Source organism: Peromyscus maniculatus, chromosome 20 (genome assembly GCF_049852395.1).
Source record: "Peromyscus maniculatus bairdii isolate BWxNUB_F1_BW_parent chromosome 20, HU_Pman_BW_mat_3.1, whole genome shotgun sequence".
NCBI classification, from domain to species: domain Eukaryota; kingdom Metazoa; phylum Chordata; class Mammalia; order Rodentia; family Cricetidae; genus Peromyscus; species Peromyscus maniculatus.
The window spans coordinates 12,760,001-12,784,365 of record NC_134871.1 but is presented as its reverse complement, the minus strand read 5'-3'; the positions used below and the strand labels follow the sequence as shown (position 1 = coordinate 12,784,365).

Sequence of the window (24,365 nt, the reverse complement as noted above, 5' to 3'; positions counted from 1 at the left end):
ATGCCTTGCTGGGTAAGATTTTTTTTTCTGAAATAGCTTTACAGGTTTTGTCTTCTTCAGTGAGAATTCCAATTAGACAGCTACAGAGCTGCTCTCCTGATATATTGGATTATAAGCTAAGCTCATAAAGTTAATTTTCTGAGAAGAGATTATTTTATGGGTCATTTATCTACCAAGACCTTTTTTTAAGCATGGTCAAGAATAAGTCTTTAATATAAAAACTTAAATGAAATGAAAAATTATTGATGAATGCAATTCAATACCTCATATTTTCATGGATCTTATTATTTTCTTTATATAAATTACTGATTTCACCAAAAAGCTATAGTAAAAACATATATTTATTTGCATATACACACTCAATAAATCTTAAGAAATAATCAGTATCCATGACTTTTTAATTGTAGGGAAATTATGTATATTTTATTTCAAAATATGTGTATGTTTTCTGGTTAACCTTGATGTTACAAGTAAGTACATTTCCATATGTATCCCTCTCCTAATTAATGCCTAAGTTAAATTCACAAAACTGAGGAACTGCTGTTTTAAAGAGGCAAGCTAACATGTACAATTATTTTTGAGAAGCTTTTACTACTCTAGCTTGAACAAGAAAGCCAAATACTCAAGTTAGCTTAACTGTCCTATAATTAGAAAAAACAAAATTAATATTCCTTTTCCTCACTTCTAAGTACTGACAACATAGAGAAAGTATACCATAAGTGAATCTTTCCCAAAATGAAGTTTATCTATTTGGAAATTAATGCTAATAATCAATATCTATAAATGTCATTGCTTCTCCCAAATGAAGGAAGAAGATGATTAAAATTCACTGTAACACTCCTCATCCTAATACCACATCCAGATGTAGGAAACCCAGCTTGCCCAGCTCCCCTGAGTAACTGGTACACTAGTCACATGGTTATTGTCCTTTCCTACCAACCTTTGAAAGGTCCTTAAATGAAGTCTACAGATTGAGAAAATAAAAAAGAAAATAAGAACAAAAATAGTGTTCACTTTCTTGATTTAAACAGTAACAAAATCCAGAATGATCACATATCATTTAAAGTATGGTTATTTTAATGTAAAATATTAGATTACATTTAGATTAATCATGGCCAAAAAAAAAAAAAAAAAAGGAAGGAAGGAAGAAATGCTAGGTTTATATCAGGATGTCTGATGGCTGACACACTTCCGAATCACTGTGCACCTCTCTGTATGCTTAAAATGTGGGCCACCTGTATACTATCCCCCTCTCACATCGAAAGAAGCTCAACAATGGTTCCCTTTGGGATTCCTAATATCTCCTGCCTCAGTCAATTGGGGCGGGGAAAGAGCCAAGCAAAAGGTATTCCTACAGGAAATAACAAACAGATACTGAAGTAAAGGACACCACCGTTTCATATTGACTGCAAACCTGCACAGAACACTAAGATATATCTGCTTCCCTTGCCTAGGAATCCACACCAGACTTCACAAAGAGTCTAGTTTACAACAAAGCATGTTTTAGGTGTGCGAGAATACCTTTACAAAGATCTATGTGAGCCAATGGAGCTAAATTACAAAATAAAATTAGGCTACCACAAACCTCATTAGTAAAGCTACGATAACCAAACTTGTATATGTGTCATTACGTTATTTTCTATCCATTAAAAATTATAATTCACTGTAAAAGATTAAAAACTAGTATGAAGGGGGAAAGGCTACCTGAATTTTACTTAGTAAAATTAATTAATGGCCATGCTCACTATTACTTACACTGAGTTCAATTCATAGGCTTTATATTTGAAAATACCAAAATGTATGAGTTTAGATCATAAATGTTCTTAACATATGCCACCCAGAAAATGCATCAACAGAAGACACAGGCAGAGAATTGTCCAAGATTTACACAATATCTGGATAGAATAAATAATATTTAGTATGTTTTATTTTTCCTTTAGGCAAGTAATATCAATGTGCTTCTGATGGGTTTCATTCCATTTGTGTTGAATTATGCACATGTGAAAAGTTCAAAAGTGATCAAGAAAATGTTTATTTGCATAGATATTAAGTCAGCATTTTCTGTAGGATGACTTAGATTCTGGTTTTGTTTTCATTAAACATGAAGCAAACAATAAATATCTCTTTTCACTTCAAATCATCTTTAATGTAAAAAAGCTCCCGAGGTCTTGTATCAGTTGTTATAAAGGTATTTATCATGGGGGCTTGTTTGCATGGCTGCCAGTAGACTGTCCCCAAAAGAACATTTTTGCATCTGAATGGACTGTCCAGTATCAGCAGCCTTTAGACTATAAATTTAACACTGCTAAAGAGAGGAAGAAATAAAGTCTGCTTTGTACTGTCTGGGTATCACATTTACAAGATGAACAAATCATCACACTACTTTGGCTTATCAGGCACTCTTGAATCTGAGGCTCTCAAAGGGGCTGACAAACCTTAATTAACTAAGCCACACAGCACCTCTGTGAGGAAGGCAGTAAGTAGATCCTGGGTCAGAGATAGATGTTTGGGTTTCCTGCAGGCTGGCCTTTGCTGGGCAGTGGCCTACCACGGAACTCAACAACTCCCAGAGGCCCACATATGAAAGTCTCCACTAATGCCAAAGCAGTGCAGAATGTAGATGTTAAAACCAACAAATTTCATTAAGGACTTTGAAGCAATAAGCCAAAATCAGTTGTGGCTCAGTTTCCCCTGGGTGTGCTGAAGAAAGTTTTTAATAATACAGTGATCAGCTCTAAGACAGAATTTGTGTCTGTGCATGTAACTAGGGCACTATCTCAACAAAAGACTTCCTGGAGCATGGCTGGTAAATTGTCCGATTTTCTCCTATAGATTCACCCAATCAACTTACCTATGCTTGGGCATTTGTGAAAATAAAAATTCCACTTGATAATGGCAAACCTTTGTGATATTTAAGAACCAATTTTTTCTCTCTATTCACATAAAAGGTTTCTGTGACATAAAAATAATATTACATTTTTTACTGCATGAATAAAATCCAGAATTATTAAAAGAGCAATATAATTATATTTGTAATGTATTTCCCTAAAAGTAAATACATATATACATACATTTGTAGAAATATATTATAAAAGAAACCACTCAGGAAAAGAGTGCAACATTGTACATAAGCCAATTAGAATCATAATCTGCCACTTAAATATGGAGGAAAGAAATTATTGGAAAACGTAATTAATTGGTTATCCCACTTTGACAAAGGTAATGTTGAATATACTACGTTCTTCTCAAGGCCAAATTAAAATATAAGTAAAAATACTGGGTGGGTTTGTATTTATTAAACTTTGGTGACCACTTCAGGAATAAGGTTTTTAAAAAGTAAAGTTTGCATGTAACTGTGGAACAAATGGTATTTTAACAACAAAAAAAACCACAAAATTTTATTTAACAAATAAGTCTTAATATTCATTCAAATTCACAAAATATTCTAAAGTTTTATATTAATATTGATTGGCTGATAATCAAGAAAAAGTCCAACTTTTTAAAAGCAATTTACAAGGGAAAACTTCGGCCAATCTGTCCTGTGACCATCTAAGCTGAGTCACCCACAAAGGTTGCATAAACAACATAAAGTTCTTTACACGTCCTTCCTATTCATAATAAAGCGAAAATAAAAGGGCATTCACTAAATGAGAACATACACAAATGACCTGAAAACCTCAAACAAAGGGCAACTACGTCCACTGCTCTAGACCTAGACACAACAAAAAAGGAAAAACAAAGTCAAGCAAACAAAGAAACAAGAAAAACTGGCAGATGCTAATGAAAGGAATATTGCGAAATATAAGGGCTGCATGAAAAACTTCCTTCTACCCTTGAAGGAATGGAGCAAACTGCTACCACTAGACCCAGTAAAAACGCATTAATTAATTAAAGTGGAGAAATGTGTTATCAGATGAATATCCTGAAAACAGCACTATAATCATTTGCTTTACGATAGAAACCTATATACAGTTGGCCTAGTCATTAAATATGCTCCCTTTCTTAGCAATAGCCTCGAACTACTTTAAGTTAACGCATTCTAGAACAACTTTTCCACACTTGACTTTTTCTATCAGTGTTTACATCATGTTAGCATAGTTAAAAGTTTTTTCTCTCAGCAACAGCCATCTATAGGAAAGCATTTACTAGGGTACTGTACTACATGCTGTGTTGAATAAGCTAATGAAAAACTCGCTTCCATGTCATAAGTAAGTCTCTGTAAGTAAATAAACATACCCGAAGGCAGCTCATTTCATGTTCCATTCTACTTTAGAAACTCAAATGTCAATATTGCATCCTATACATAGGTAGAACATGATATTTTATTCCAAGCATCCCTGTATTTTTATTGTGCATTTATAAACATGATACTAGTTTGAAGTTTTATAACTAACCAATTGAACTGCATTATTTTTGCCTTTAGTAAACATGGCAATGATATTCTGCTGGGTACTGTCTTCCAGAGTGAACAGATAGTATATTTGCTATGATAATTTAGCATCCAATATTCCACCACCAAAAGCAGGAATCTCCTCAATTTCTCATTAAAATCTGTTCTGCTTGTTTAAGTGACTAGGTTTCTTTGAAAGCTCATTAAGATATGTTCAGATCAAAATTGGAAATTCAGTTAAGAAATCAAACCAAATATTGCACAATTAACCAAGTTGGGCACTCTTTCTACTCTAAATTCCTAGTAGCAGTGGTTCTCACCCTTCCTAATGCTGCGACCCTTTAGTTCAGTTCCTCATGTTGTGGGGACCCCTAACCACAAAAGGTTAGGGATTGAGCCATTCATTGAGGAGTTAGCTGTGCTGGAGATCTCCTACGTCAGCAGCTAATGCAGAGGAAGTGAAAGGGCAGTTGAAATGGTGCAATAGAAACTTAAAGTCAGGGAATTAAGGAAGTAGAGGAACTGAAAAGAACGAATTGTTTTTAGAAGTTTTATCATCCTCAGGCTGATCTCAATACTGATAGGGTTTTCATTCTACTGCTTAATCAGCTACTTATCATTCCAGATTCTTAGAGTATACAAGGGAGGCAGAGAAACTGACAGACCGGAAATCGTTAAAAAGGAAAAAAAAAAAAAAAGAAAGAAAGAAACACTGGAATAACTTGGAGCCACGCAAAAATGTCAGTTACGTGAAAGAGGAAGACAGAAGGCATTGGTGAGCTAATGGAAAGCACCCAGTTGTACCCCATTCTCAATGTCACCGGACACTAATAACATATATGATACCCATTCTCCCTCTCAACCAAAAGCCATAAAAGGCCCACAAGACCAGAAAAGCATGGAGCGCTGAGAAAAGGCTATTTACAACCAGACAGGTGCATCTATCTACAGCTACGCAAAGGAAGCTAGCTCCCTGAAATAAGCCTGCTCCTGGAAGGTACAGAACTGTTGGTTTTCTTTCCAAAGGTACGTAAGAGAACATTTGCTCCTGCCAGAGGGCAGGAAAAAGTCTTTGTTTCTCAGGGGACCAGGGGGGACCAACCCCCTTTTCTATAACCAAGACTTCTCTTAGCTCTATGGCTTGACTACAGGCAGGAAAAGTAACGGCTTGTTTAGACTGTCCATTTCCAAGGGGTGTGTGTTCCTTAACTGCACTCCACAACCCCACAGACACACAGAAAGGCTTCATGGAATCGGAAGGAAGTGACAATGGAGGAGCAGCTAAGTCCACTCACAGCAAAGCACTTCTCTTCAGTGTCTTGTGACCACAGACCTATGGTCTCTGACCTACAGGTCAAAGCCCTAGGCTGAGTGGACTCCATTTCCTAACCAGGTGTTTTTTGTAAAGGGACCTAATTTCTGATCGTACCTTCTGTGCAGGAACATAGTTTCACAGCCATCCAGAAATCTCTAAATCCCTCCGCACCAAGGTGAAATGCTAAAGGGTACTTTCTGCTTTAGTCAAAACACACATATGGCATTCTGGGAGTTCACGGAGTTTCAAAGGCTAAAATGTTGCTGAGAACATCGAGTCTACAATGCACCCACAGAAATGAAGATTTTCCTTACTGGGAGATTCTTTATCATTTTTTCCGAATATTTTCCTCCCTAAAAGGCCCTGAGAGCATGAAATAAATAAAAAATAATAATAAAAAAATAAAAAATAAACACTCTTCACTCTTCTTTGGGCAGGATTTGTACTATTCATGTTTAGATTTTGCTCATCCTTCTTCTTTCTGGCAACTGAACTACAAGCATTGTTTTGTTGTTAATCTTTTTTTGTTTATTTGGTGTGTGTGTGTGCGTGTGTGTGTGTGTGTGTGTGTGTGTGTGTGTGTGTGTGTGTGTGTTAAAAAATGCTGCTTTCTGGATTAACATCTCGCCCAGGAGTTTACATTCTTAGTGTTTTAATCTCTGCTAACCTCCCTTATCAACTGTGTACTGTATCACAGGACCTTAAAAATTAGCAGTCAGTTATTTGAATACAGCTGAGCATCCTTATGGGATGGGAAAGCTCCCTCCTCCAAAGGTGGCGGCTTTGTTGCTTTGCATAATCACCAAGAATGATTAACCAACATTCGGAGCTGAGAGCAAAGACAAATAGCAACTGCCTACCTGTAAGCTACTTTCTGCTCCTTTGGCCGTCATGCATAAAGAATATCAATACAGGTCATTTAATTTCACTACACAACACATTAAACTAAACATCGAAAATGTATGTTCCCTTCAAAAGATATAAATAGTTTTAAAAAGTAAACCTTCCTACCCGTAACAGTGACTGGGATTCGTCCTTGGTCTTGCTCTCTCCAGAAGCAGGATACTGCTGGGTCAGGGATGCAGACTTCTCGCCACCAGCAGACGCCCCTTGCAGGAAGCCCTTGGTATCGACAGCCAAGCCATACATAGGTCGGGCCAGGTGGGCAGCTTCAACATTGGGGCTGTCCCTCAGAGTCTTTGTCTGTTCTTGGGAGCTGGACACGGGCGTCAAGAGCCCTAGGCTTGCTTGAGTGTAGGATGGACTGCCCCGTAGGATGTCAGCCCCTCTCCAAGTCACTCCACGAAGATCATCAGTGGAACTCTCAGTCCAGACTTTATCTTTCAGCCCTTCCTTGTCATCAAGTTTCTCCCTCTTGACTATGCTCTCGGGAACTGTCTCTCCCATTTTAGAGTCTGGGTTTAGCAGACTGTAGACCTTGAGGTCAATTTTGGGCTCTTCTTTGATGGTGGGTATGGCATGGCCATCCTCTTCGCCATTAGCAGTAGTGATTTCCTGTTCCTGGCAGTGAACCGTGTTGAAGTGCTCCAATAGTGACTGAGTGTCAGCAGCTGTGAAACTGCACTGGCGACATTTGTAGCAGCTGTGTGCTCTCCTGGAAGGAAGAAAAGAGTCAATGAGAAGCCAGAATTCTGAAGGGAATGCTCTGTGCTAAAACAGTCCTTATGCACCTGACTTCTCTCATGCAATGTAGTAGGTTGAAAGAAACACAATATTCTCAACACCCAGAAATTGAAAGTTAATTAACAGGCATTTTCATTTCTGTATAAGAATCTGAAGTTTTCTTTAGCACTAACAGACAAGAACACACGAACACACACACACACACATACACATACACACAGGGGGGCGGGGGGGCAGCTGATTACTGTTAGAACTGGTTGTTTTAGCTTCATTATCACCTGTTATGTTCGTTTTATCTTGATAGATAATTGTCAATTCTAAATTAGTAAGATATTCATGTTTTTTTACAACTGATTTCTCCAATGGCCTTTCCACTTTGTTTATCTGTGCTGAACTAGGGCATTTTTTCACTATAAATACATTAACAATTTTAATGTTGAGTTCCTTTTTATAACTCTCCTGCATATTTCATTATGCTATGACTATTCCTTTCTAGCATGTGTTTAAGTCAGTTTAGTCAAGGAGATAAGGCTACCTGACCTATATAATCTAGAAAATATGATGTGTTAAAACAAGTGTTTTCTAAATGAATTGCATGATCTATAAGTAGATAGAGAAACGGAGCAGACCAAATGTCTGCTAGGCATCAAACAGCATGGCAGTGGCTACACAGACATATGTGTTAAAGGAGTCTGTATGTGTATTCATGTGTGTACTTCCTTTTTAAAAGTCATAAAACAAAGCTTTTTTATTGTCAGACGTTACAACATCTCCATTTTTAAAGAAATAATAACTGCTATATTAGCACAAATGTTTGAATAAAAAGAACAAATGTATTTAATTGTGAAAAGCATACCAGAAAAATGCATACATTTTTGCAATGAGGCATTCTTTCTTTGATTAAAGAACCTTACACAACTCTAAATATCCTATGAAGTTACTTTCTACTTACCCCATATGTTACCTAAAGTGTAACACAATAAGTTCTATGAGCTATCACTTGAAGTTACTCCAACTGTAGATAAGTATCAATATATCATTTTGCCAGCTGCTGGCTAATGGCAAAATAGGAACTCACAGTCCTTGCTTACTTGGCACTTACAGGCTAGTCAGGATGACAAACTTCACTATACACAAACATGTATGAACAGAGAATGATATATGGAAATAATGACATGAAAGAGAATGTAAGGCTTATAAAGTTGCTTAGGAAAGTTTAGGAACTTTCTGAGGGAAAACTGCAAATCCAAAAGATAAGAAACAGCTATCCTTTTAGGAAGAGAGAAGGAGGTGTCCTAATTAAGCTATTGTTGTGATGAAACACCATGACCAAACCAACTTAGGGAGGAAAGGTTTATTTGACTTATATTTCAACATCATCGAAAAAGTTCAGGACAGGATCTCAAACAGGGCAGGAACCTGGAGGCAGGGCTTGATGCAGAGGCCATGAGGAGTGGTGCTTACTGGCTTGCTCAGCCTGATTTCTTATAGAACCCTGGACCACAGCTAAGGGGTATCACCATCCACAATGGCTGGGCCCTCCCAGATCAGTCAGTAAATAAAAAAATGCCCTACAGGTTTTTTATACAGCCTAACCTTATGGAGGCATTTCCCCAATCAAGGTTCCTTCCTCTCAGTTGACTACAGCTTATGTCAAGCTGGCATAAAACTAGCAAGAACAAGAGGAAAAGAGCACATCTTAGCAAACCTGAGATGTGGAAGAGGTCACTGTAGACAAAGAGGAATAACAAAGAAGAATCAGGATGACCAATCCATTGGAAGGGTCACCTAATGCATGGGTGCTTGTCTTAGGAAGGGTGGATACTTTACAAGCCTAAGGAGACTTAGGCAAGGAGGAAGGTAACAAACATGTGGTTGAATCATGGAGGAGAGGCTGTAACAGTTTCTGAATTAAATGTGTCTTGTTACGAGGCATGTCTGATGATGAAATGCCCAAACAGCAAGGCTCCCAAGTCCAGGATCCACTTAAGGACAAAAAGGTGGTGAAATGATGCCTTACCTACAAAACTGATGTCACAAAACTTCTAACTCCCAGATCAACACTCCGCTCTTCAATATGCTGAAGCCTAAATATTTTGCAATATTTTTAAACCAGTGAAATTACTGACAAAACAAAAAGTTGAAACAGCGGAGGGAGACTACACAAGGTCTTGCCATAGGAAAGAGAATGAGGACAATAACCATTTTCAAAACTGGCCATGCGCAGCAGTTCCAAGGCTTCCTCGCCTTCCCGAAACACTGTGTTCCCGACATGACTTAAGAACCTAAATGTTTAATGAGTGCCAGTGCAGGGACCAATATTTAACTAAAAATCATGTAACCAGATGTATCATGATTCTAAATGACTTAATAAACTCACAAGGTATCCCTTATCCTCTTAACTTTAGTGAAAACTGGAGAAAGCCCTTACTCTCCTTCAGAATCTTGAGATGCACACTATCATTCATGACAGGTGGGTAAAGATGCACACACAGTGAGGCATTAAGTTTGGCTTCAAAGGTCTCTTGAGACCTGACTAGCTCTTTCCTCTTTGAATCCAGCCTAAATGAATAGAGGGCTAATTAAAAAGCTATTACTTTCAAAATTTGGGAGTGATGTAAACATCACGATACCTATTACTAACGCAGAGTGGTACCTTTCAAACTCCAACATGCATAGTCATCTTCTGGAGACAAGGATGAAGCCCAGACTCTGACTGAGCTTGCCAGGAACTCAGCAGTTTACTGAGCATTTTCACAGGAACTTCTTATGATGGGAAACACACATTCTCATCATTCCCTTCAGAGAATCAACTTAACAGTGGCACATACTAAAACTGCGAACAAGAAATGTTGAAAGAGAGAGCTATGGCTGGGAATGTCCATGATGCTGATGCAACATGGGAGTCAAGAAGCAGCAGAGAGATATTAAGAAGTATATACATGGTACAATTTGAGAGATGCTCTGAATAAAAAATCTGTTGTTTAATTCAATCTTATATTAAGCCAATTTAGTTTAAAAGACACTATAAATCTAGTACATATTTATTATTTATTTAAATTCTATGTATTTCAGTCAACTGACGAGCAAACATTCTGCTCACACTACCAAAGGAAACAGGATTATATTTCCATAGGTCTCCTTCCACAACACTGTCAGATAGGAAAATTTAGTGTATCTCTTATGCAACATTTGGAACCTTCTAATGTGAAGACTCAATATGACTTTTGCTCTAACAACCTAGCAATGAATAAAGACAGAATTTTAATGAGCATCTAACTCATTATTTCTATCCAGGAAAAGAAAAAAAAAAACAGTCTATAGAAGAGCAACTTGTACTTGAATTTCAGTGACTTAGAATTTTTGTGAGAAGAAAAGATTTTTTTGTTTTTTTAGTTTTTGTTTGTTTGTTTTTTCATGACAGGGTTTCTCTGTGTAACAGTCTTGGATGTACTGGAACTCACTTCATAGACAAGGCTGGCCTCAAGCTCAGAGAGATTCACCTGCCTCTGTCTCCTAAGTTCTGAGATTAAAGGCCTGCACCACCTTCACCTGGCTTGAAGGAAAGGTTTAATAGCTTTTCCCATTTCATAGAATTTTCACATGCTGTAAAAAATATTTATATGGGATCCTTCTGAGATTGCAAGTTGCAGTTAGCTTTTATCCTAATAGTAACATTCATTCATTGATTTCTAGAGATTTTTATGATTTTCATAATTCATAAGAGAATCAGGAATGTTTCCAGAAAAAAAATATCAGCCAAAAGATGCTATTTGTTTGATAAAACTCTGATGGTGTGGTAATTTGACTGAAAACGGCCTCCATTAATCTTTAGTCCCTGGCTGATGGAGCTGTTTGGGAAGGATTAGGAGGTATGGCCTTATTAAAGAAAATGTGTCATTGGTGGTAGACTTTGAGGTTTCAAAAGACATCCTCAGGTTCTCACTCTGTCTCATGCATCTGGATCACAATTAAACTCACAGATACTGTATTGGCATCAACCCTTCCTGCCTGCCAACATGGTCCCTGACATGATGATCTTGGATTCTAAACCTCTGAAACTGTATACCCCCAATAAACGTTTTCTTCCATAAGTTGCTTTAGTTGTGATATCTTAACACAACAATCATAGAGTAAGTAAGACAGATGGTATTTGCGTATGGATGGTAAACCAGTCTTGGTATATACTAAAAACAGTGATAATCATGTTTTGCTTTTCTCCCTTACATTAACTTTCTAGTGACTGATGCTAAACATCCCCTGAAAGGCTCTTCTTTACTGAATAGTAGTATTCAGTCTGAGGAATTTGAACCATGGTTTTTCTTCTTCAGTGAATCAAAGGAAAAGAAAACAGTCATAAATACTTATCAATAAAACTTTACAGAATCAAATGATTACAGATAATTTATGACATAGATAGGGTAAATGAAGGTAAATAAAGAGACTTCATTGACTATTGATTTTAAACAGCTCAGTAGCACTGATGTCTAATGGCATTGGCCATTTTTCAGTATCTACTTGGTTGATATCAAAATCTATAATGTGTAGTAAGTGATGATACTGACACCATTGAATGACGGGGTAAAAGACAAGATGTGTGAGTTCCTGAAAGCCAGAGACAAAAGCAGAAGACAGATGGATAAACAACTCAATATGATTTGGTTGTAGTCTCTGAGATAGGGTCTCATGTAGCTCAAGTTGACCACAAATTGATTATGTAAGATGAGCAAAGGCTGGCCTTTACACTCCTGAACATGCTGCCTTTACCTACCAAGCTCTAGAATTCCAGACATGTGCCACAATACTTTAGAGTGAGGAGTATTTGGTCATATTTACCAGGGAGGCAGCCTGAAAAATATTAATCCTTTTCTTAAGTTGAGATAGTCTGATTAATATTTTATTAGTAGTAACGTTGGTGGAGGTGGCACTTCATCTTCAAATAGGGTGAACTTTCTATTCCTTTTAGTATTAGAAGAAAACACAATGCCATGCCTAAAAAATTCCAGTTTATAATTCAATTTGAAAAAGATGGGAGCTGGAGAGGTGGCTCAGAGGTTAGGAGCACTGGCTGCTCTTCCAGAGGTCCTGAGTTTAATTCCCAGCACCCACATGGTGGCTCACAGTCATCTGTAATGAGATCTGGTGCCCTCTTCTGGCCTGTAGACATACATGCAGGCAGAACACTGCATACATCATAAATAAATAAATCTTTAAAAAAAGAAAAAAGAAAAAAGAAAAAGATGGCCGGGTAGTGGTGGTGCACGCCTTAAATCCCAGCACTCAGGAGGCAGAGCCAGGCAGATCACTGTGAGTTCAAGGCCAGCCTGGTCTACAGAGAGAGATCCAGAACAGGCACCAAAACTACACAGAGAAACCCTGTCTCGAAAAACCAAAAAAAGAAAAGAAAAGAAAATGATGATATATCCTAATAAGTAGTCAAAACAGAAATATGTCTTTCATTAAAATAGAAAGCAAACAATGAATAGGAAACTACATAAAACCTAATATAAACTGAAGATCCAGCCTCAAATGCCTTCTATTCCAAAATAAGATAGCTATTTAATTTTGCTTTTTGGTTTTTGCTTATTTCTTCTGCAGAACTAGAGATTGAACCCACAGATGTGGACATTCCATGGCGTGCACTCTCCCTCTGAGCAGCATGGCCTGGCCTAGATAACTATGTTGCATACTTTCAGGACCTTTCTGGAAATTTGCATAATTAATGCTTACAAATAAAGGTAAAGTATTGCACATTATTTTCTCTATTGTCTATAATGTCCTTAGTATTATTCTCTTTCTCAGGGGTAGTTTTCAAGTTGAAATGTGATGTCTACACTTGAGTATTCCAGATGCTCCTTTACTAGGCACTGTTTAAAAAATATAAAATCTACACAGATCTCATTATAACCACCATGGCTTCACTGTTTTAGAAACAAAACTGATGCTCGGTAGAATTGCCCTTTCCAGATTTCCTGATAATAAAGTGCTTCATTTGAATATCTAATTTTCAGTTTATCCATATTCTTTCACTGACACTTTTTAAAGATAAATTCTAAATCAGAGCCACATTGCTCTGTCCATATTCTGTATCCATTGCTTATTATTTCAAACTGAAAGGTACAAACAACATGCTTAAATGTATTCATAAATATCACAATGGACAGGTGACTGCGATAGAGATATTTCCCAGGTCTTCTCTGAAGGTATCTTTGCTTTTATCCCTAGAACACTGTCTGTGTGTGTAGGCAGCAGTAGGCTGATTTCATTTGGCAACATTCCCCTTGCTTCCGGTTTCCAACTTTGCTAATGAGAGCATGTCAAACAACTTCTCCTTTCTAAGTACTTCATTTATCGTTTGTCGGTAGCTGCTTTTAAGGACCTTGGCCTTCTAATTTTGCAATAACATGTTTATGGAAAAGTTTATATGTATATACTATATTTTGCTCAGTGTGTGTTATGCTTCTTTGTATCTATGTATTTATATCTTTCATCAGTGAGTCCTAGGAAATGTGTTCTATTTCATCCTCAAATATTGACTGTATACCACTCATGCCATTCTCTGTATCCTTTTCTTCTAAGATCCCGATTAGCTGTGTATCTTTAAAGATCCCATTGTATTTCCAATTCTCATTATCTGGTTTCACATTTTCTACTTCCTTGCTGTATGGTGGGCCTAGAGAGATGGCTGGGCAGTTAAGGGCACTGGCTGCTCTTTCAGAGGACCCAGCTCCGGTTCCCAGCATCCACACGGGGTCTCACAGCTGTCTGTAACTCCAGACCCAGGAAATCCAACACATTCTTCTGGCATCTAAAGTCATCAAGAAAACACATGTTGCGGGGACAAACATGTAGACAAAAACACCCATATACATGAAATAATTAAATTAATTAAATATCTAAATAAATAAATGTTTATTTTAAAATATTGTTCAAATATCTCATTGTGATAAGCTCACTGGCTCTCTATCATTACCTAATCTGTCAATTATCATATTTATTTAATTTTCAATGATTATGCTTTTTGATTAGGAATGGTATTTGTTCATTGGCTCCCCTCAGTAATTTATGGTTTCACAATGTGTGATCATTTTACATAGTAATTTTTACTTCCTTAAACATGCAACAATTACGATATCATAACTGAAAATTCTTATATCTAAAGTTCCTATGTATCTGACTCTATCATTTCTGCTTTCTACTTTTCACACATACAGAGTATCTGCTCTCTGCACAGCAAACTGTAGTGGTGAATGCATACAAAACTTGTCTTAAAAAATTGTCTTCACACACGGCTACTTTGTAAGCAGCAACAGAATTCTTTTCTGTAGACAAATTTATTTTTATTTCTGATGGAGAACGGTAGAGCAGTGAGTGTGGAAATAATTTAATCAGCAGCATCATTGAAGTGGAACTCATAAATTCAGCCCGTCCCTGCAGATGACCCCACACCTTCGTCTTGGCCAAGTCCAGCAGACATACTGGCATTTGTCCTCTGTGCCACTTCACATGCCACACTTGCCTTTCACTTCTCCCTCACTATGGCTTAGCTCATTCTTCCTGAAGTAAAGAATAAGCTTTGGAAACTCCCCTGAATTTGGGGAAGTCTGGAATGCATTAAAAGTAGGCTTTAACTAGTATGGTTGCTTATGGTTGCTTTGTAAGAAGACTTTTGCTCTATTTAGGTCTGAAACATAAATTATATAACACTGGACATTTTGATAAAAATGGTAACCAATAGAAAACCGATGCAATGTTTATTGAGTAGCAAATTAATAAAATACATGAAGCAAGAGAAACAGATTCAGGCATGGAAAATAATGACGGCCACAGGTGTGTTAAGGGACATTGTAAGTATGCAGAAACACTAAGAAGATGCTAACGGACCCATTTTCATTTACTGAATGGATAATATTTCATCTCCACTCAAAACAGCCCAGCTCTTACAGAAAGTGTGTATACATGGAATCCACATTGAGATTTCACTGAGTTCCATATCAACTCCGTTTTATATGTAGATTAATTCACACATATTGTACAATTAGAGGATTCTGCTGATTTTTGTTACGGTCTCACTCTTGTACATAAAGCACTCAAAGTCTAGAAAGTTCCATAACAATAACATCAAATGATAGTAGATTCTCTAACAGGGCTAATGTAAATAAATATAGAGTAATCTAAAAAGAATTGAGATAAAGTGAAATTATCTCTTATTCTATTTTCAAAACATGGCATATGAGGTAAATACTTTATCCTAGAGGATTGAATTTGAAGAACATGAATAGCTGTTATATTTTACATCGCTAAGGCTTTTAATGTGACCAACATTTAGTGATATTTCCCTATACTTCCTAGTCATGAATTATGACTCTGAAATCTAAATTTCAAATAATTCTATTGAGACTCTCAGATAGAAGATGGATAACCTAGAATCGAAAGGGTCCTTCCTTAGATCAACGAAATTATGTCAGGATTTAAAAGTAAGCATTATTAAAGTACTCAATGGCCTAGGGGCACATTCTATTTAATTTCTTAACTAATAAAATGCTGGGAGCTTGACTGAGATTCAAAGCCAACATAAAACTGCCTTTGGCATATACCATTAGTTCCTCAAAATGGTCTAAAACTATGTAATGAAAGATGAAAATGTAACTCACCTTGGAGCTGTCAGCATATTGAAAACTATTTGTGAAGGCAAATGCTCCTGGGAATTCCATTTGCATAAAAACATTTGCCAAGATCTATGCATGCTCATCTGTTAAACTGCACAGATACAGTACAGGGCAAGGAGAAAATAATCTCTTTTTGGTAAAGGTTACTTTAATTACTAAGAATTAAATAAATTCTGACACTATTAAGAAATCTCTTTTATTGAAACTCTTCAATTCCCCAAAGATTATTTTCTTTATCTAAAGAATATCGCCGGGCGGTGGTGGCGCACAGCTTTAATCCCAGCACTCAGGAGGCAGAGGCAGGTGGATCTCTGTGAGTTCTCTGTTAGTTCGAGGCCAGCCTGGTCTCCAAAGCAAGATCCAGGAAAGGTGCAAAACTGCACAGAGAAACCCTGTCTCGAAAAAAAAAATACAATACAAAACAACAACAACAAAAAGATTATAAATATGCTGGGTTTTTTTTTTCAAAGCTTTCAGTAATGGCTTAGACTCCTGAAGAAAATGTGTTTGCCCAAATCATCTGTTTACTAGGTATATCAGTAAGCTCTGGTGTGTGTGTGTGTGTGTGTGTGTGTGTGTGTGTGTGTGTGTACACATACACACATATATGCTCATATATACATATATTCATATTTGTGTTATTATTCCATTTTCCTTATAATTAAAGAAAGTAATGAGGATTTTTTTCAAAATAGCCACCCCCTTTAAAAACTGCTGGATTACCTAATTGATATACCACTTCACAACTATATGTGCAAAATATGCACAAACTTGCCATATTTACACATCTACACAAGTAAGAGTCAAGGAAAGCTGGTGCCTGCTAGCTCAGAAATAAATTAGCATGCAGCTAACATCGGAGGAGACAGAAATACTCATTGCAAGTGTGAACACATATTTGATTGCAGGACTATGTCTTTCCCAGGGCTGACCTTATAAATTAAACAGTGTAAATCTCAAGTAAGTGTTTTCTGAACATTTGATTCACTGTGAACATTAGGATGCCCTTCAAATTAACATCTACCATTATTAGCCTATCGTTGGACATGAACTGCTTCACTACTAATGATTTAGAAGACATAGATACCACACATACATACATAAGCCACTAACATAGAACTCTCCAAAGAGAGTGAAAGGTATTGTTTACAGTCTTGGGATATATATCAGATTTTTTTAATCTAGGGTATTAGACCTACATACAGAATAGCACTTCAAACAGTAAATGAAAGCTGCAGACAACGGCTCACCCCTCTAATCTCAACATGTGAGAAGCATTTAGGCAGGAACGTTGCCAGTACTCTAATGTCAACCTGAGCTATACAATGAGTTATACTCCAGCTTGGGCTACAGGGTGACTAGGTCAATTAAATAAGAAGAAAGTAGATAAAGCTTTTACTTTGGTGCTTAGAGGCAGAATGACAACAAAACACCCAAGGAATGCTCAGCTCTGCACACCTTGTATCTTCAAGGCTTGTGCATCATCCCAGCTTATAACCAGGTCTCAGCTTAGACATTTCTTCCTTGGGAAGGCATTTCCTGACTCGCTATTATTAAGCTCTGCTCTTACTGTGTTTATTTTGAGCATAGCCTTCTGTTCCTCTGCTTTTATGGTACTCCCGGATCCTGACGATCTGTAGGTACCTTGTCCTCCCTACCAAAGTGTCAGTTCCATAGGCCATGGACTGTGCCTAGCTTATGTACTCCTGTACAGACAATGCCTGGCAATGTGCAGTTCTGAAATTCAGAAGTGAGTGCATCTATTAAATGAATGCTTAATGTAAACTCATCTATAAGAAAGTAGGAACGGTAAACTGGGGAGATTAAGGCTTACAAGGAGAATCAAATAAGGAAAAGGAATGTGCATGTGTTGCATATGTTAATGAATTTGAAATAACCTGTTTTATCGGCCCTCAAGGAGTGAAAGCATAATCAAAATCATGTGTATTACAAAATCTCACATCAACATTATTGTTTGTATGCCAATCAAGAATATGGTTCAAGTATGAAAAGTGAGAAGAATGCCCAATCTCATTCAAAGAGAATAATGAGCAACAATCTCAAATTGATTGTTTCCAGAGAATAAAATATACTCTAATAGAACTTTTCATTTGGGAGCTGTACCTTCAATTACTATGGGAAACAAGAGTCAGACTACCTAAATTCGTAAACTCATCATTCATTTTACTGAGAATTTGGAAGTGCCCTCCGCCAGCGGTATAAAACACTTAGGAAACATGAGAACACATGACTCAACTAAAATCTGAGGTCATCACATTCATAAACATATCATAATCTGCCATTGGCCAGAAGAACTTCTTTGGGACTGTCCTGTTCGTCCAGCCCCCATCAGATGCAGCCCCGCCAATGCCTGTCCCGTTTCTCTGGGCTCTCTGGTTCTCCACCTGGTATGTGGGGACCCGGAAAACTTACCTGTAGTGTCTAGAGATCTCTTCTTCCACCTGGGTCATAAAATCGCATTTGGTGCATGAGTGTTCTTTGCTTTCCTTGACAGCCAGCGGCCCATCAGATCCTAGCAGATGGTTTGCTTCTTGTTTCACCTCCGACGCCTGGGGCTCGTGCACGGTCTCATAGTGAAAGAGGAGCACGTCTACATCGGGGGTAGAGAAGGAACACTGGTGGCACTGGTGTTTGACTCGGGAACTTCCGGCCACCCCAGGAGACAAGTGCAGCAGCAAGAGCGCACAGTGGGAACAATTACTCTTTCTACAAGCAAACGGATAAGTAATCTCTCCAAGGTGCTTTTCTGGGCTGCAGAGGCCTCGGGGGCAGAACGGACAGTGCTTAATGGTACACTTATGGATGTTATGGAGCTGTTGGTAATGACGGAGAAGTGGACCCACTACAATCACATCAGGGCCATGGCTTTTGGAATATCTAAAGTCACAGAACTGACAGTTATAGCTCGTTACCACATTATCCTCTGCCCCCTTGCTGGAGAAGTCCTTCTTTTTAGCCCCACTCAAGCCCTTTTCTGGCTTGGTCAATGGCTCTCCTTCTACGCTTTTGGCTAGATCATTCTGATTAATAACAGAGGCCCTGGGGAGCTTGTCATTCAACTCTGGATTAAGGCCGCCTGACTGCACTGCTCCGTGCTGCTTGCCATAATGTTCTAGCAGCTTGAGTGAGCTGGATGACTCGCAGCTGAAACTACAAAATTTACACCAGTAATAACTGGTGGCCTCTGTACCGTTTTGTCTCGAGGAATCGAGGGGCTTGATGGGCACTGAGTAGCCGACAGGGGTGTCATCTCCAGCCTTGACTGTTATCTTGTCCTGCCACTTTCCTAAATCTCCAGAGTCACCGGCTCGAAGCGCAGGGATGGATTTGTTGGAGTTTTTCTCCGAAGGTTTTGCACCCTCGGAGGATGGGAGAGAAACTTTTATTTTATTCGGGTGAGTCTGAAGAAAATGTTGTTCTAGTTCAGTTGATGAGTTGCCCATATAAGTGAAATTGCAGAATTTGCAGCGGAAATACTTGGTGTTGCCTTGGCAATCGGGAGTTTTCCGTCCAATGCCAATGAATGTTCCACCTGAAGTGACCTGGAGTGTAGAAGAGATGGAAGTTACTTTAGATGTGCCATAAATTCAGTCAGTTCTCTGTAAGGGAGGGGTATTGTCAAGTATTCAACATTTTTATAAAATGACAGTACTTTTCCAGCTTCCTAGGAAACAGCTTGAACTATAGGAAGGGGGTCTTCATTTCTCGACAGGGTCTCTTTGAGTGCTTCATTTTAGGACAAAGGGTGAAGTTATGTGATAAATGTGCTATCATCAATTCAAAGAACTAAATAATATATATTTTTAAGAAATCTATTTCCAACTGAGTGGGGTTGTTCTGCATGACTGTAGAAACACCCAAATAACAAGGTGTTTCCTTTTGAACAGCTAAGGGTTGCTATCAAAAACAGAGGCAGTGGCTCTGAGATCACTCATTCAAGAGATTCCCCAAAGAAATGTGAGACACAGTCCCTATAGCATTGAGGCTGCAGGCAAAGAGGAGGTCTCTGTTTTAGATAAAACACAGGACCTAAAATGGCCACATAGCAGGTCTTTTAACAGAAACTTAATCATGCGTGATGAAGCCAATATAAAATAAAGTGGGCAAGAATGCTGGCACAAATGTCTCTCAGCCAAAGATGGAGAGAAACCTGCCAGGGCTCTATTTGATTAAGGCCATATCTAGTAACTAAGAACCTCTATCTCCTCCAGTGAATGGGTCATAGGATTGTTAAAGGTTAAAATAAGACAATCCCGTATTATTTTATTATTTGATGTCTGCTAAGCTTGAGTTGCATAGTATGCCAGGCATGTTAGCATACAATAACATCCCAACGCTCAGAAGGACAATGGAGAGTTCAAGACCACCCTCGGCTTAATAGGTAGACTCTATCTCAAAAAGGGAAAAAGAAAGAGGAAAGATTACTTTTATTGGTCATATGGAGGCCTTCAAAGGCACGTTATAAGGAAGCCTTCCTCCCTCCTCAGACCACACCTGAACAAGGGACCTTAGTCAAGGCCCACACTGAGTAAAAGCTCATGGTTTGAAATTGAATTGCTGAATGAAACCTTGAAGAAAATATTTAGAAAAAAGAAAGGAAAAGAAATTAAAGAAAGAAGGAGGGAGAGACAAAAGGAAGGAAGGAAAGAAGGAAGGAGAGGAGGAAGGAAGAAAGGAAAGATGGAAGGAAGGGACACTCTTCCTTCAAAAATCAGTGATTTCTTTTTAATTTTTCCCCAGATGTAATGTATAAAGAAAGTGGCAAAATCATGTTCTGCCTTCTTCAACAGCTGCTCAAAAATGACATGTGTGATCACTGCTCATATACAAATCATTCCATGAGAAAAATCTCAGGCTTCTCAAAATCACTTGAAGGCTCTACTTAAAATGCAAATTGTATTCTGTAGTGCATTCCAGAATGTTTGCATCTCTACTGTATAGAATAAAAATGGAAGCAGCTTTCAGTTGCTTCCTAAAGAGGCAGGATCTTGATCAAGGTACTTAACCTCTCTGATCCATTGGGATAACTTCTAAATTCATGTCCAACATTACAGTTCTAGGAAATCAACACTAGCACATAAACAACTTGATATTGATTACATTAGGATAATAATTGGATTATTTCCACATTCTTAATCAAAAGATGATGAGAACACACACACACACACACAACTGATACATATATACATCATATGTATATGTATAAACCCAAACACACACAGTTTTCAATCTGTCAGGATAACAGGATCACTGAGCCAAGAGAGGTAATAATGGAGTGCCCTCTAAGGCAGAAATCTGAGAGTAAACAATTTGAAAGTTGGCTAAAGTCAAATCCTTGAGAAAACTCTCTACAACATCCTTACACTGATCAAAAGGAGCTGAAAGGGGCAGTAAACTGGTCACACTGCAAAACTTCTACACAGAGTTCCCAATTCGCTAGAATTGAAAAGAAACTTCAGTTTCTCAAAGAATCCAGCATTAAGTGATATGCTCTTTTCAATCACTTTAAGGATTTAAACTTAGATCAAAGAGGTAAATGCTGAAATATTAATGTTTTATAATAAGGATAATAGAAAGTACAAAAAGATAGAGTTGGGTTTTTTTTTCTGCTACTGCATTGCCAGGAGATGCTGAGCTCCTTAATAGAAAAGGTTTCAAACTTCTGCTTGAACAAGTGAAATTCCTGAGAAGCTACCACATATCATCACTACTTTTGATTTTGCAATCTTTAAGTCCCACGTGCACAGCAACACCAAAGGAGATCAACAATAAGCACTCATATTCCCTTTGCATATGATTGTGAAGTAAATACTATTTCTAGAAATGTCAGCGTCCCTTTTGATTTTGTGTTCTTAACCACAAGTAAAGAAAAGTTTATAAATAATTACCAGTAAAGTATCTTCATTTAAGATTAACAAACCTTGCAGACTGCATTGGGTCTTTCAAGTTGGTGTTGACAATGTGTCTAAGGAAAGTATTTCTTTGCCTATAGAAGTGAATCTGAGGTCTCCACTATTCAGTACACGTCTAATAACTGCTAAACACCTGAATTGTGCTAAGAAATATATTCCCACTACTGAGCTCTTTGACATACAATCCAAACAACAAACAAAACTCCCAAATCTTATTTCATGAAGACGAGCAATCACTTTCATATTCCATAGATTTCAAATTTGCCTTTTTGGTTAATACCAATAAATTATATTGTGTTATACAGCATTGAAAGTAAAACAGCATTGGAATCACATTAGATAAGGCTTTTGATAGAAACATAATTTCTTAGTATTCTATTCATTTTTCTCTCAAAAAGAAGGTCTAGAGACTATTTGTGTGACTCATTTTACAGCATCACATTTACACAAGTCACAGGAAACATATCTGATATCCATTATTTGGCAACCTCTGTTAAAAACAAACAAAAAATCTTTATTAAAATACACTATCCACGTCTACTACCCACACTGATTTTATTTTCACTATTTACAAGTGCTGGTTTTGATCTCCTATCTTAGTTAAATACCAATACACTGTAAGCACAGTTAAGCACTTACAGCAGCAATTCACTAAAAACATTGTCAGGGAACACTCTTATACACAGAATCACTGCAAACTTCTCAAACATCAGACTCCAACAATCATTGGAAAAAGACTTTTTTTTTCTAGCTATGATTATACTAAAAAGGAGAAGAAAAGCAGAACGTAGTTTCCTATCTTTTTTCTTGACTCACCAACATTTGAAATTATAATGTATTAACATAGAAAGCTTTTACGTAGATGTACTCAAGTTAAAAACCATACAGCTGTATGTTCATTTTGGACCTAACATGTACTCCTCCATCCCTTTAGTGTTACTATGCATTTGGCTTGTGTTGAGCCCGGGGATAGACATAAATATAAGGTGAACAAGCTAGACCTTCTCTGTCTTACAGATATTTAAGGTGAAAGATTCTGTATAAAACACTTGAACTGCAGTTACATCTGCATGCCTGTATCTGCTCCTAGAAGTTCTCCAAATTCTGTGATCCAACATACTAACCTCCTAGGACTTGTTTCCCCTCTCTATGAATATAGCTAATGTTGTGCATTTTGCCATTTAATTGGATAATTGTAAGCATCAAATGAGAACTCTAGATGAAATGGAATTTTCCAAGATAATAAAAATTTTGCATATTATTCTCTGTGCCAATGATGGGCAGGAGCCACCTATGGGTATTAAAATAAAGGTAGTGAAAGTGACTTGTTTTTAATTTACCTTAGATGTTTTCTTAATTTTCATCAATTTGATTTAATTAAATCTAAAGCGCTGCACATGGTCATGAAGCATTGTATTAGGCAGTGCACTACAGGCCATTTAACTAAAGACTAAGAATGGAAGACTATTTAACAGGGTGATCCATCCCAGGAACTTCTCCTGCCAACATGACAAATAGATCAAATGGATTGGGGCTGACGACATCAGTGGCAAATTCAACACACTTGGTTCAAACAGTACTCTTAGCATAAGTGAAAGGTTCCATTTGCTGTTGCTAAGCCAATGGTCTATTTATATTCTTTCTAGACTACAAGAAGAATGTGTTACTAATATTTGGGGTATGTAAGGACTCCCTGCATTTGGGCTGAAGGAGTGAATGTGATAGAATACAGACAGTAAGTTCTCTCCAATACCCCTGAGTCACCTGGAACGAGGAACCATAATAACTCAGGGCAACTCTACCATTGTTTTGACCTTCCAAAAAGCCAAAAAAAAAAAAAAAGTCCTTAACTGTGTCTTTTATACAAAAGCAAATGATCATACGACCTTCCAAATGCAAATTAAAGTTACACATAAAAAACAGCCTAAATTAAGACACATAAAGAGAAAAATGAACAAACAAAAACATATTTTAACTCATTTTCCCCTGATAACAGTGATGGTGTTATTCTGTTTTAATCCCAATTTTAAAACTCTGCAGTTTAAAAAAAAGTCTATTCCTTCTACATAGTATTTTCCATGGATTTTCTTTATGATTAATTATACAATGTTAAACAGAAATATTACATAAGAGAATTGAAAAACATTAAAATATTGTTTTTCATGGTCTCTATGAATTCATTTGTTTCCTCCTAATAACATGCATTAAAAATGAATAAAATATTATCTAAAGGAACATGTCAAAGGAAAACATTTTAAAGCTCCGGAATTCTTAAAATGACACTTTAGTACGTGTACTTATTTTCAAAGTAGCAGAAAAAGGAGCTGTTTGAACTACACACAAGCTCTCTCTCTGATGTGGCTCATCTTCAAGTACTATAATTGATGGCAACAGAGGAGAGGATGAGGGTGCTA

General features: G+C 37.4%; 1 protein-coding gene across 16 annotated transcripts in view; it reads right to left on the bottom strand.

Annotated features, from left to right (window-relative positions):
- Positions 1–24,365, bottom strand: part of Trps1 (transcriptional repressor GATA binding 1) — a 249,568-nt gene that overhangs the window by 170,034 nt on the left and 55,169 nt on the right. For 14 of the 16 annotated variants that reach the window (XM_042265056.2, XM_076555781.1, XM_076555784.1 and 11 more), the window contains 2 exons: positions 18,452–19,581; positions 6,717–7,320 (listed from right to left, as the gene is read on the bottom strand). In XM_042265056.2, coding sequence (XP_042120990.1) covers positions 6,717–7,320; positions 18,452–19,581 — 1,734 coding nt within the window. The remainder of the gene's footprint in view (positions 1–6,716; positions 7,321–18,451; positions 19,582–24,365) is intronic. The other 2 variants (XM_076555789.1, XM_076555790.1) reach the window with 1 other exon arrangement.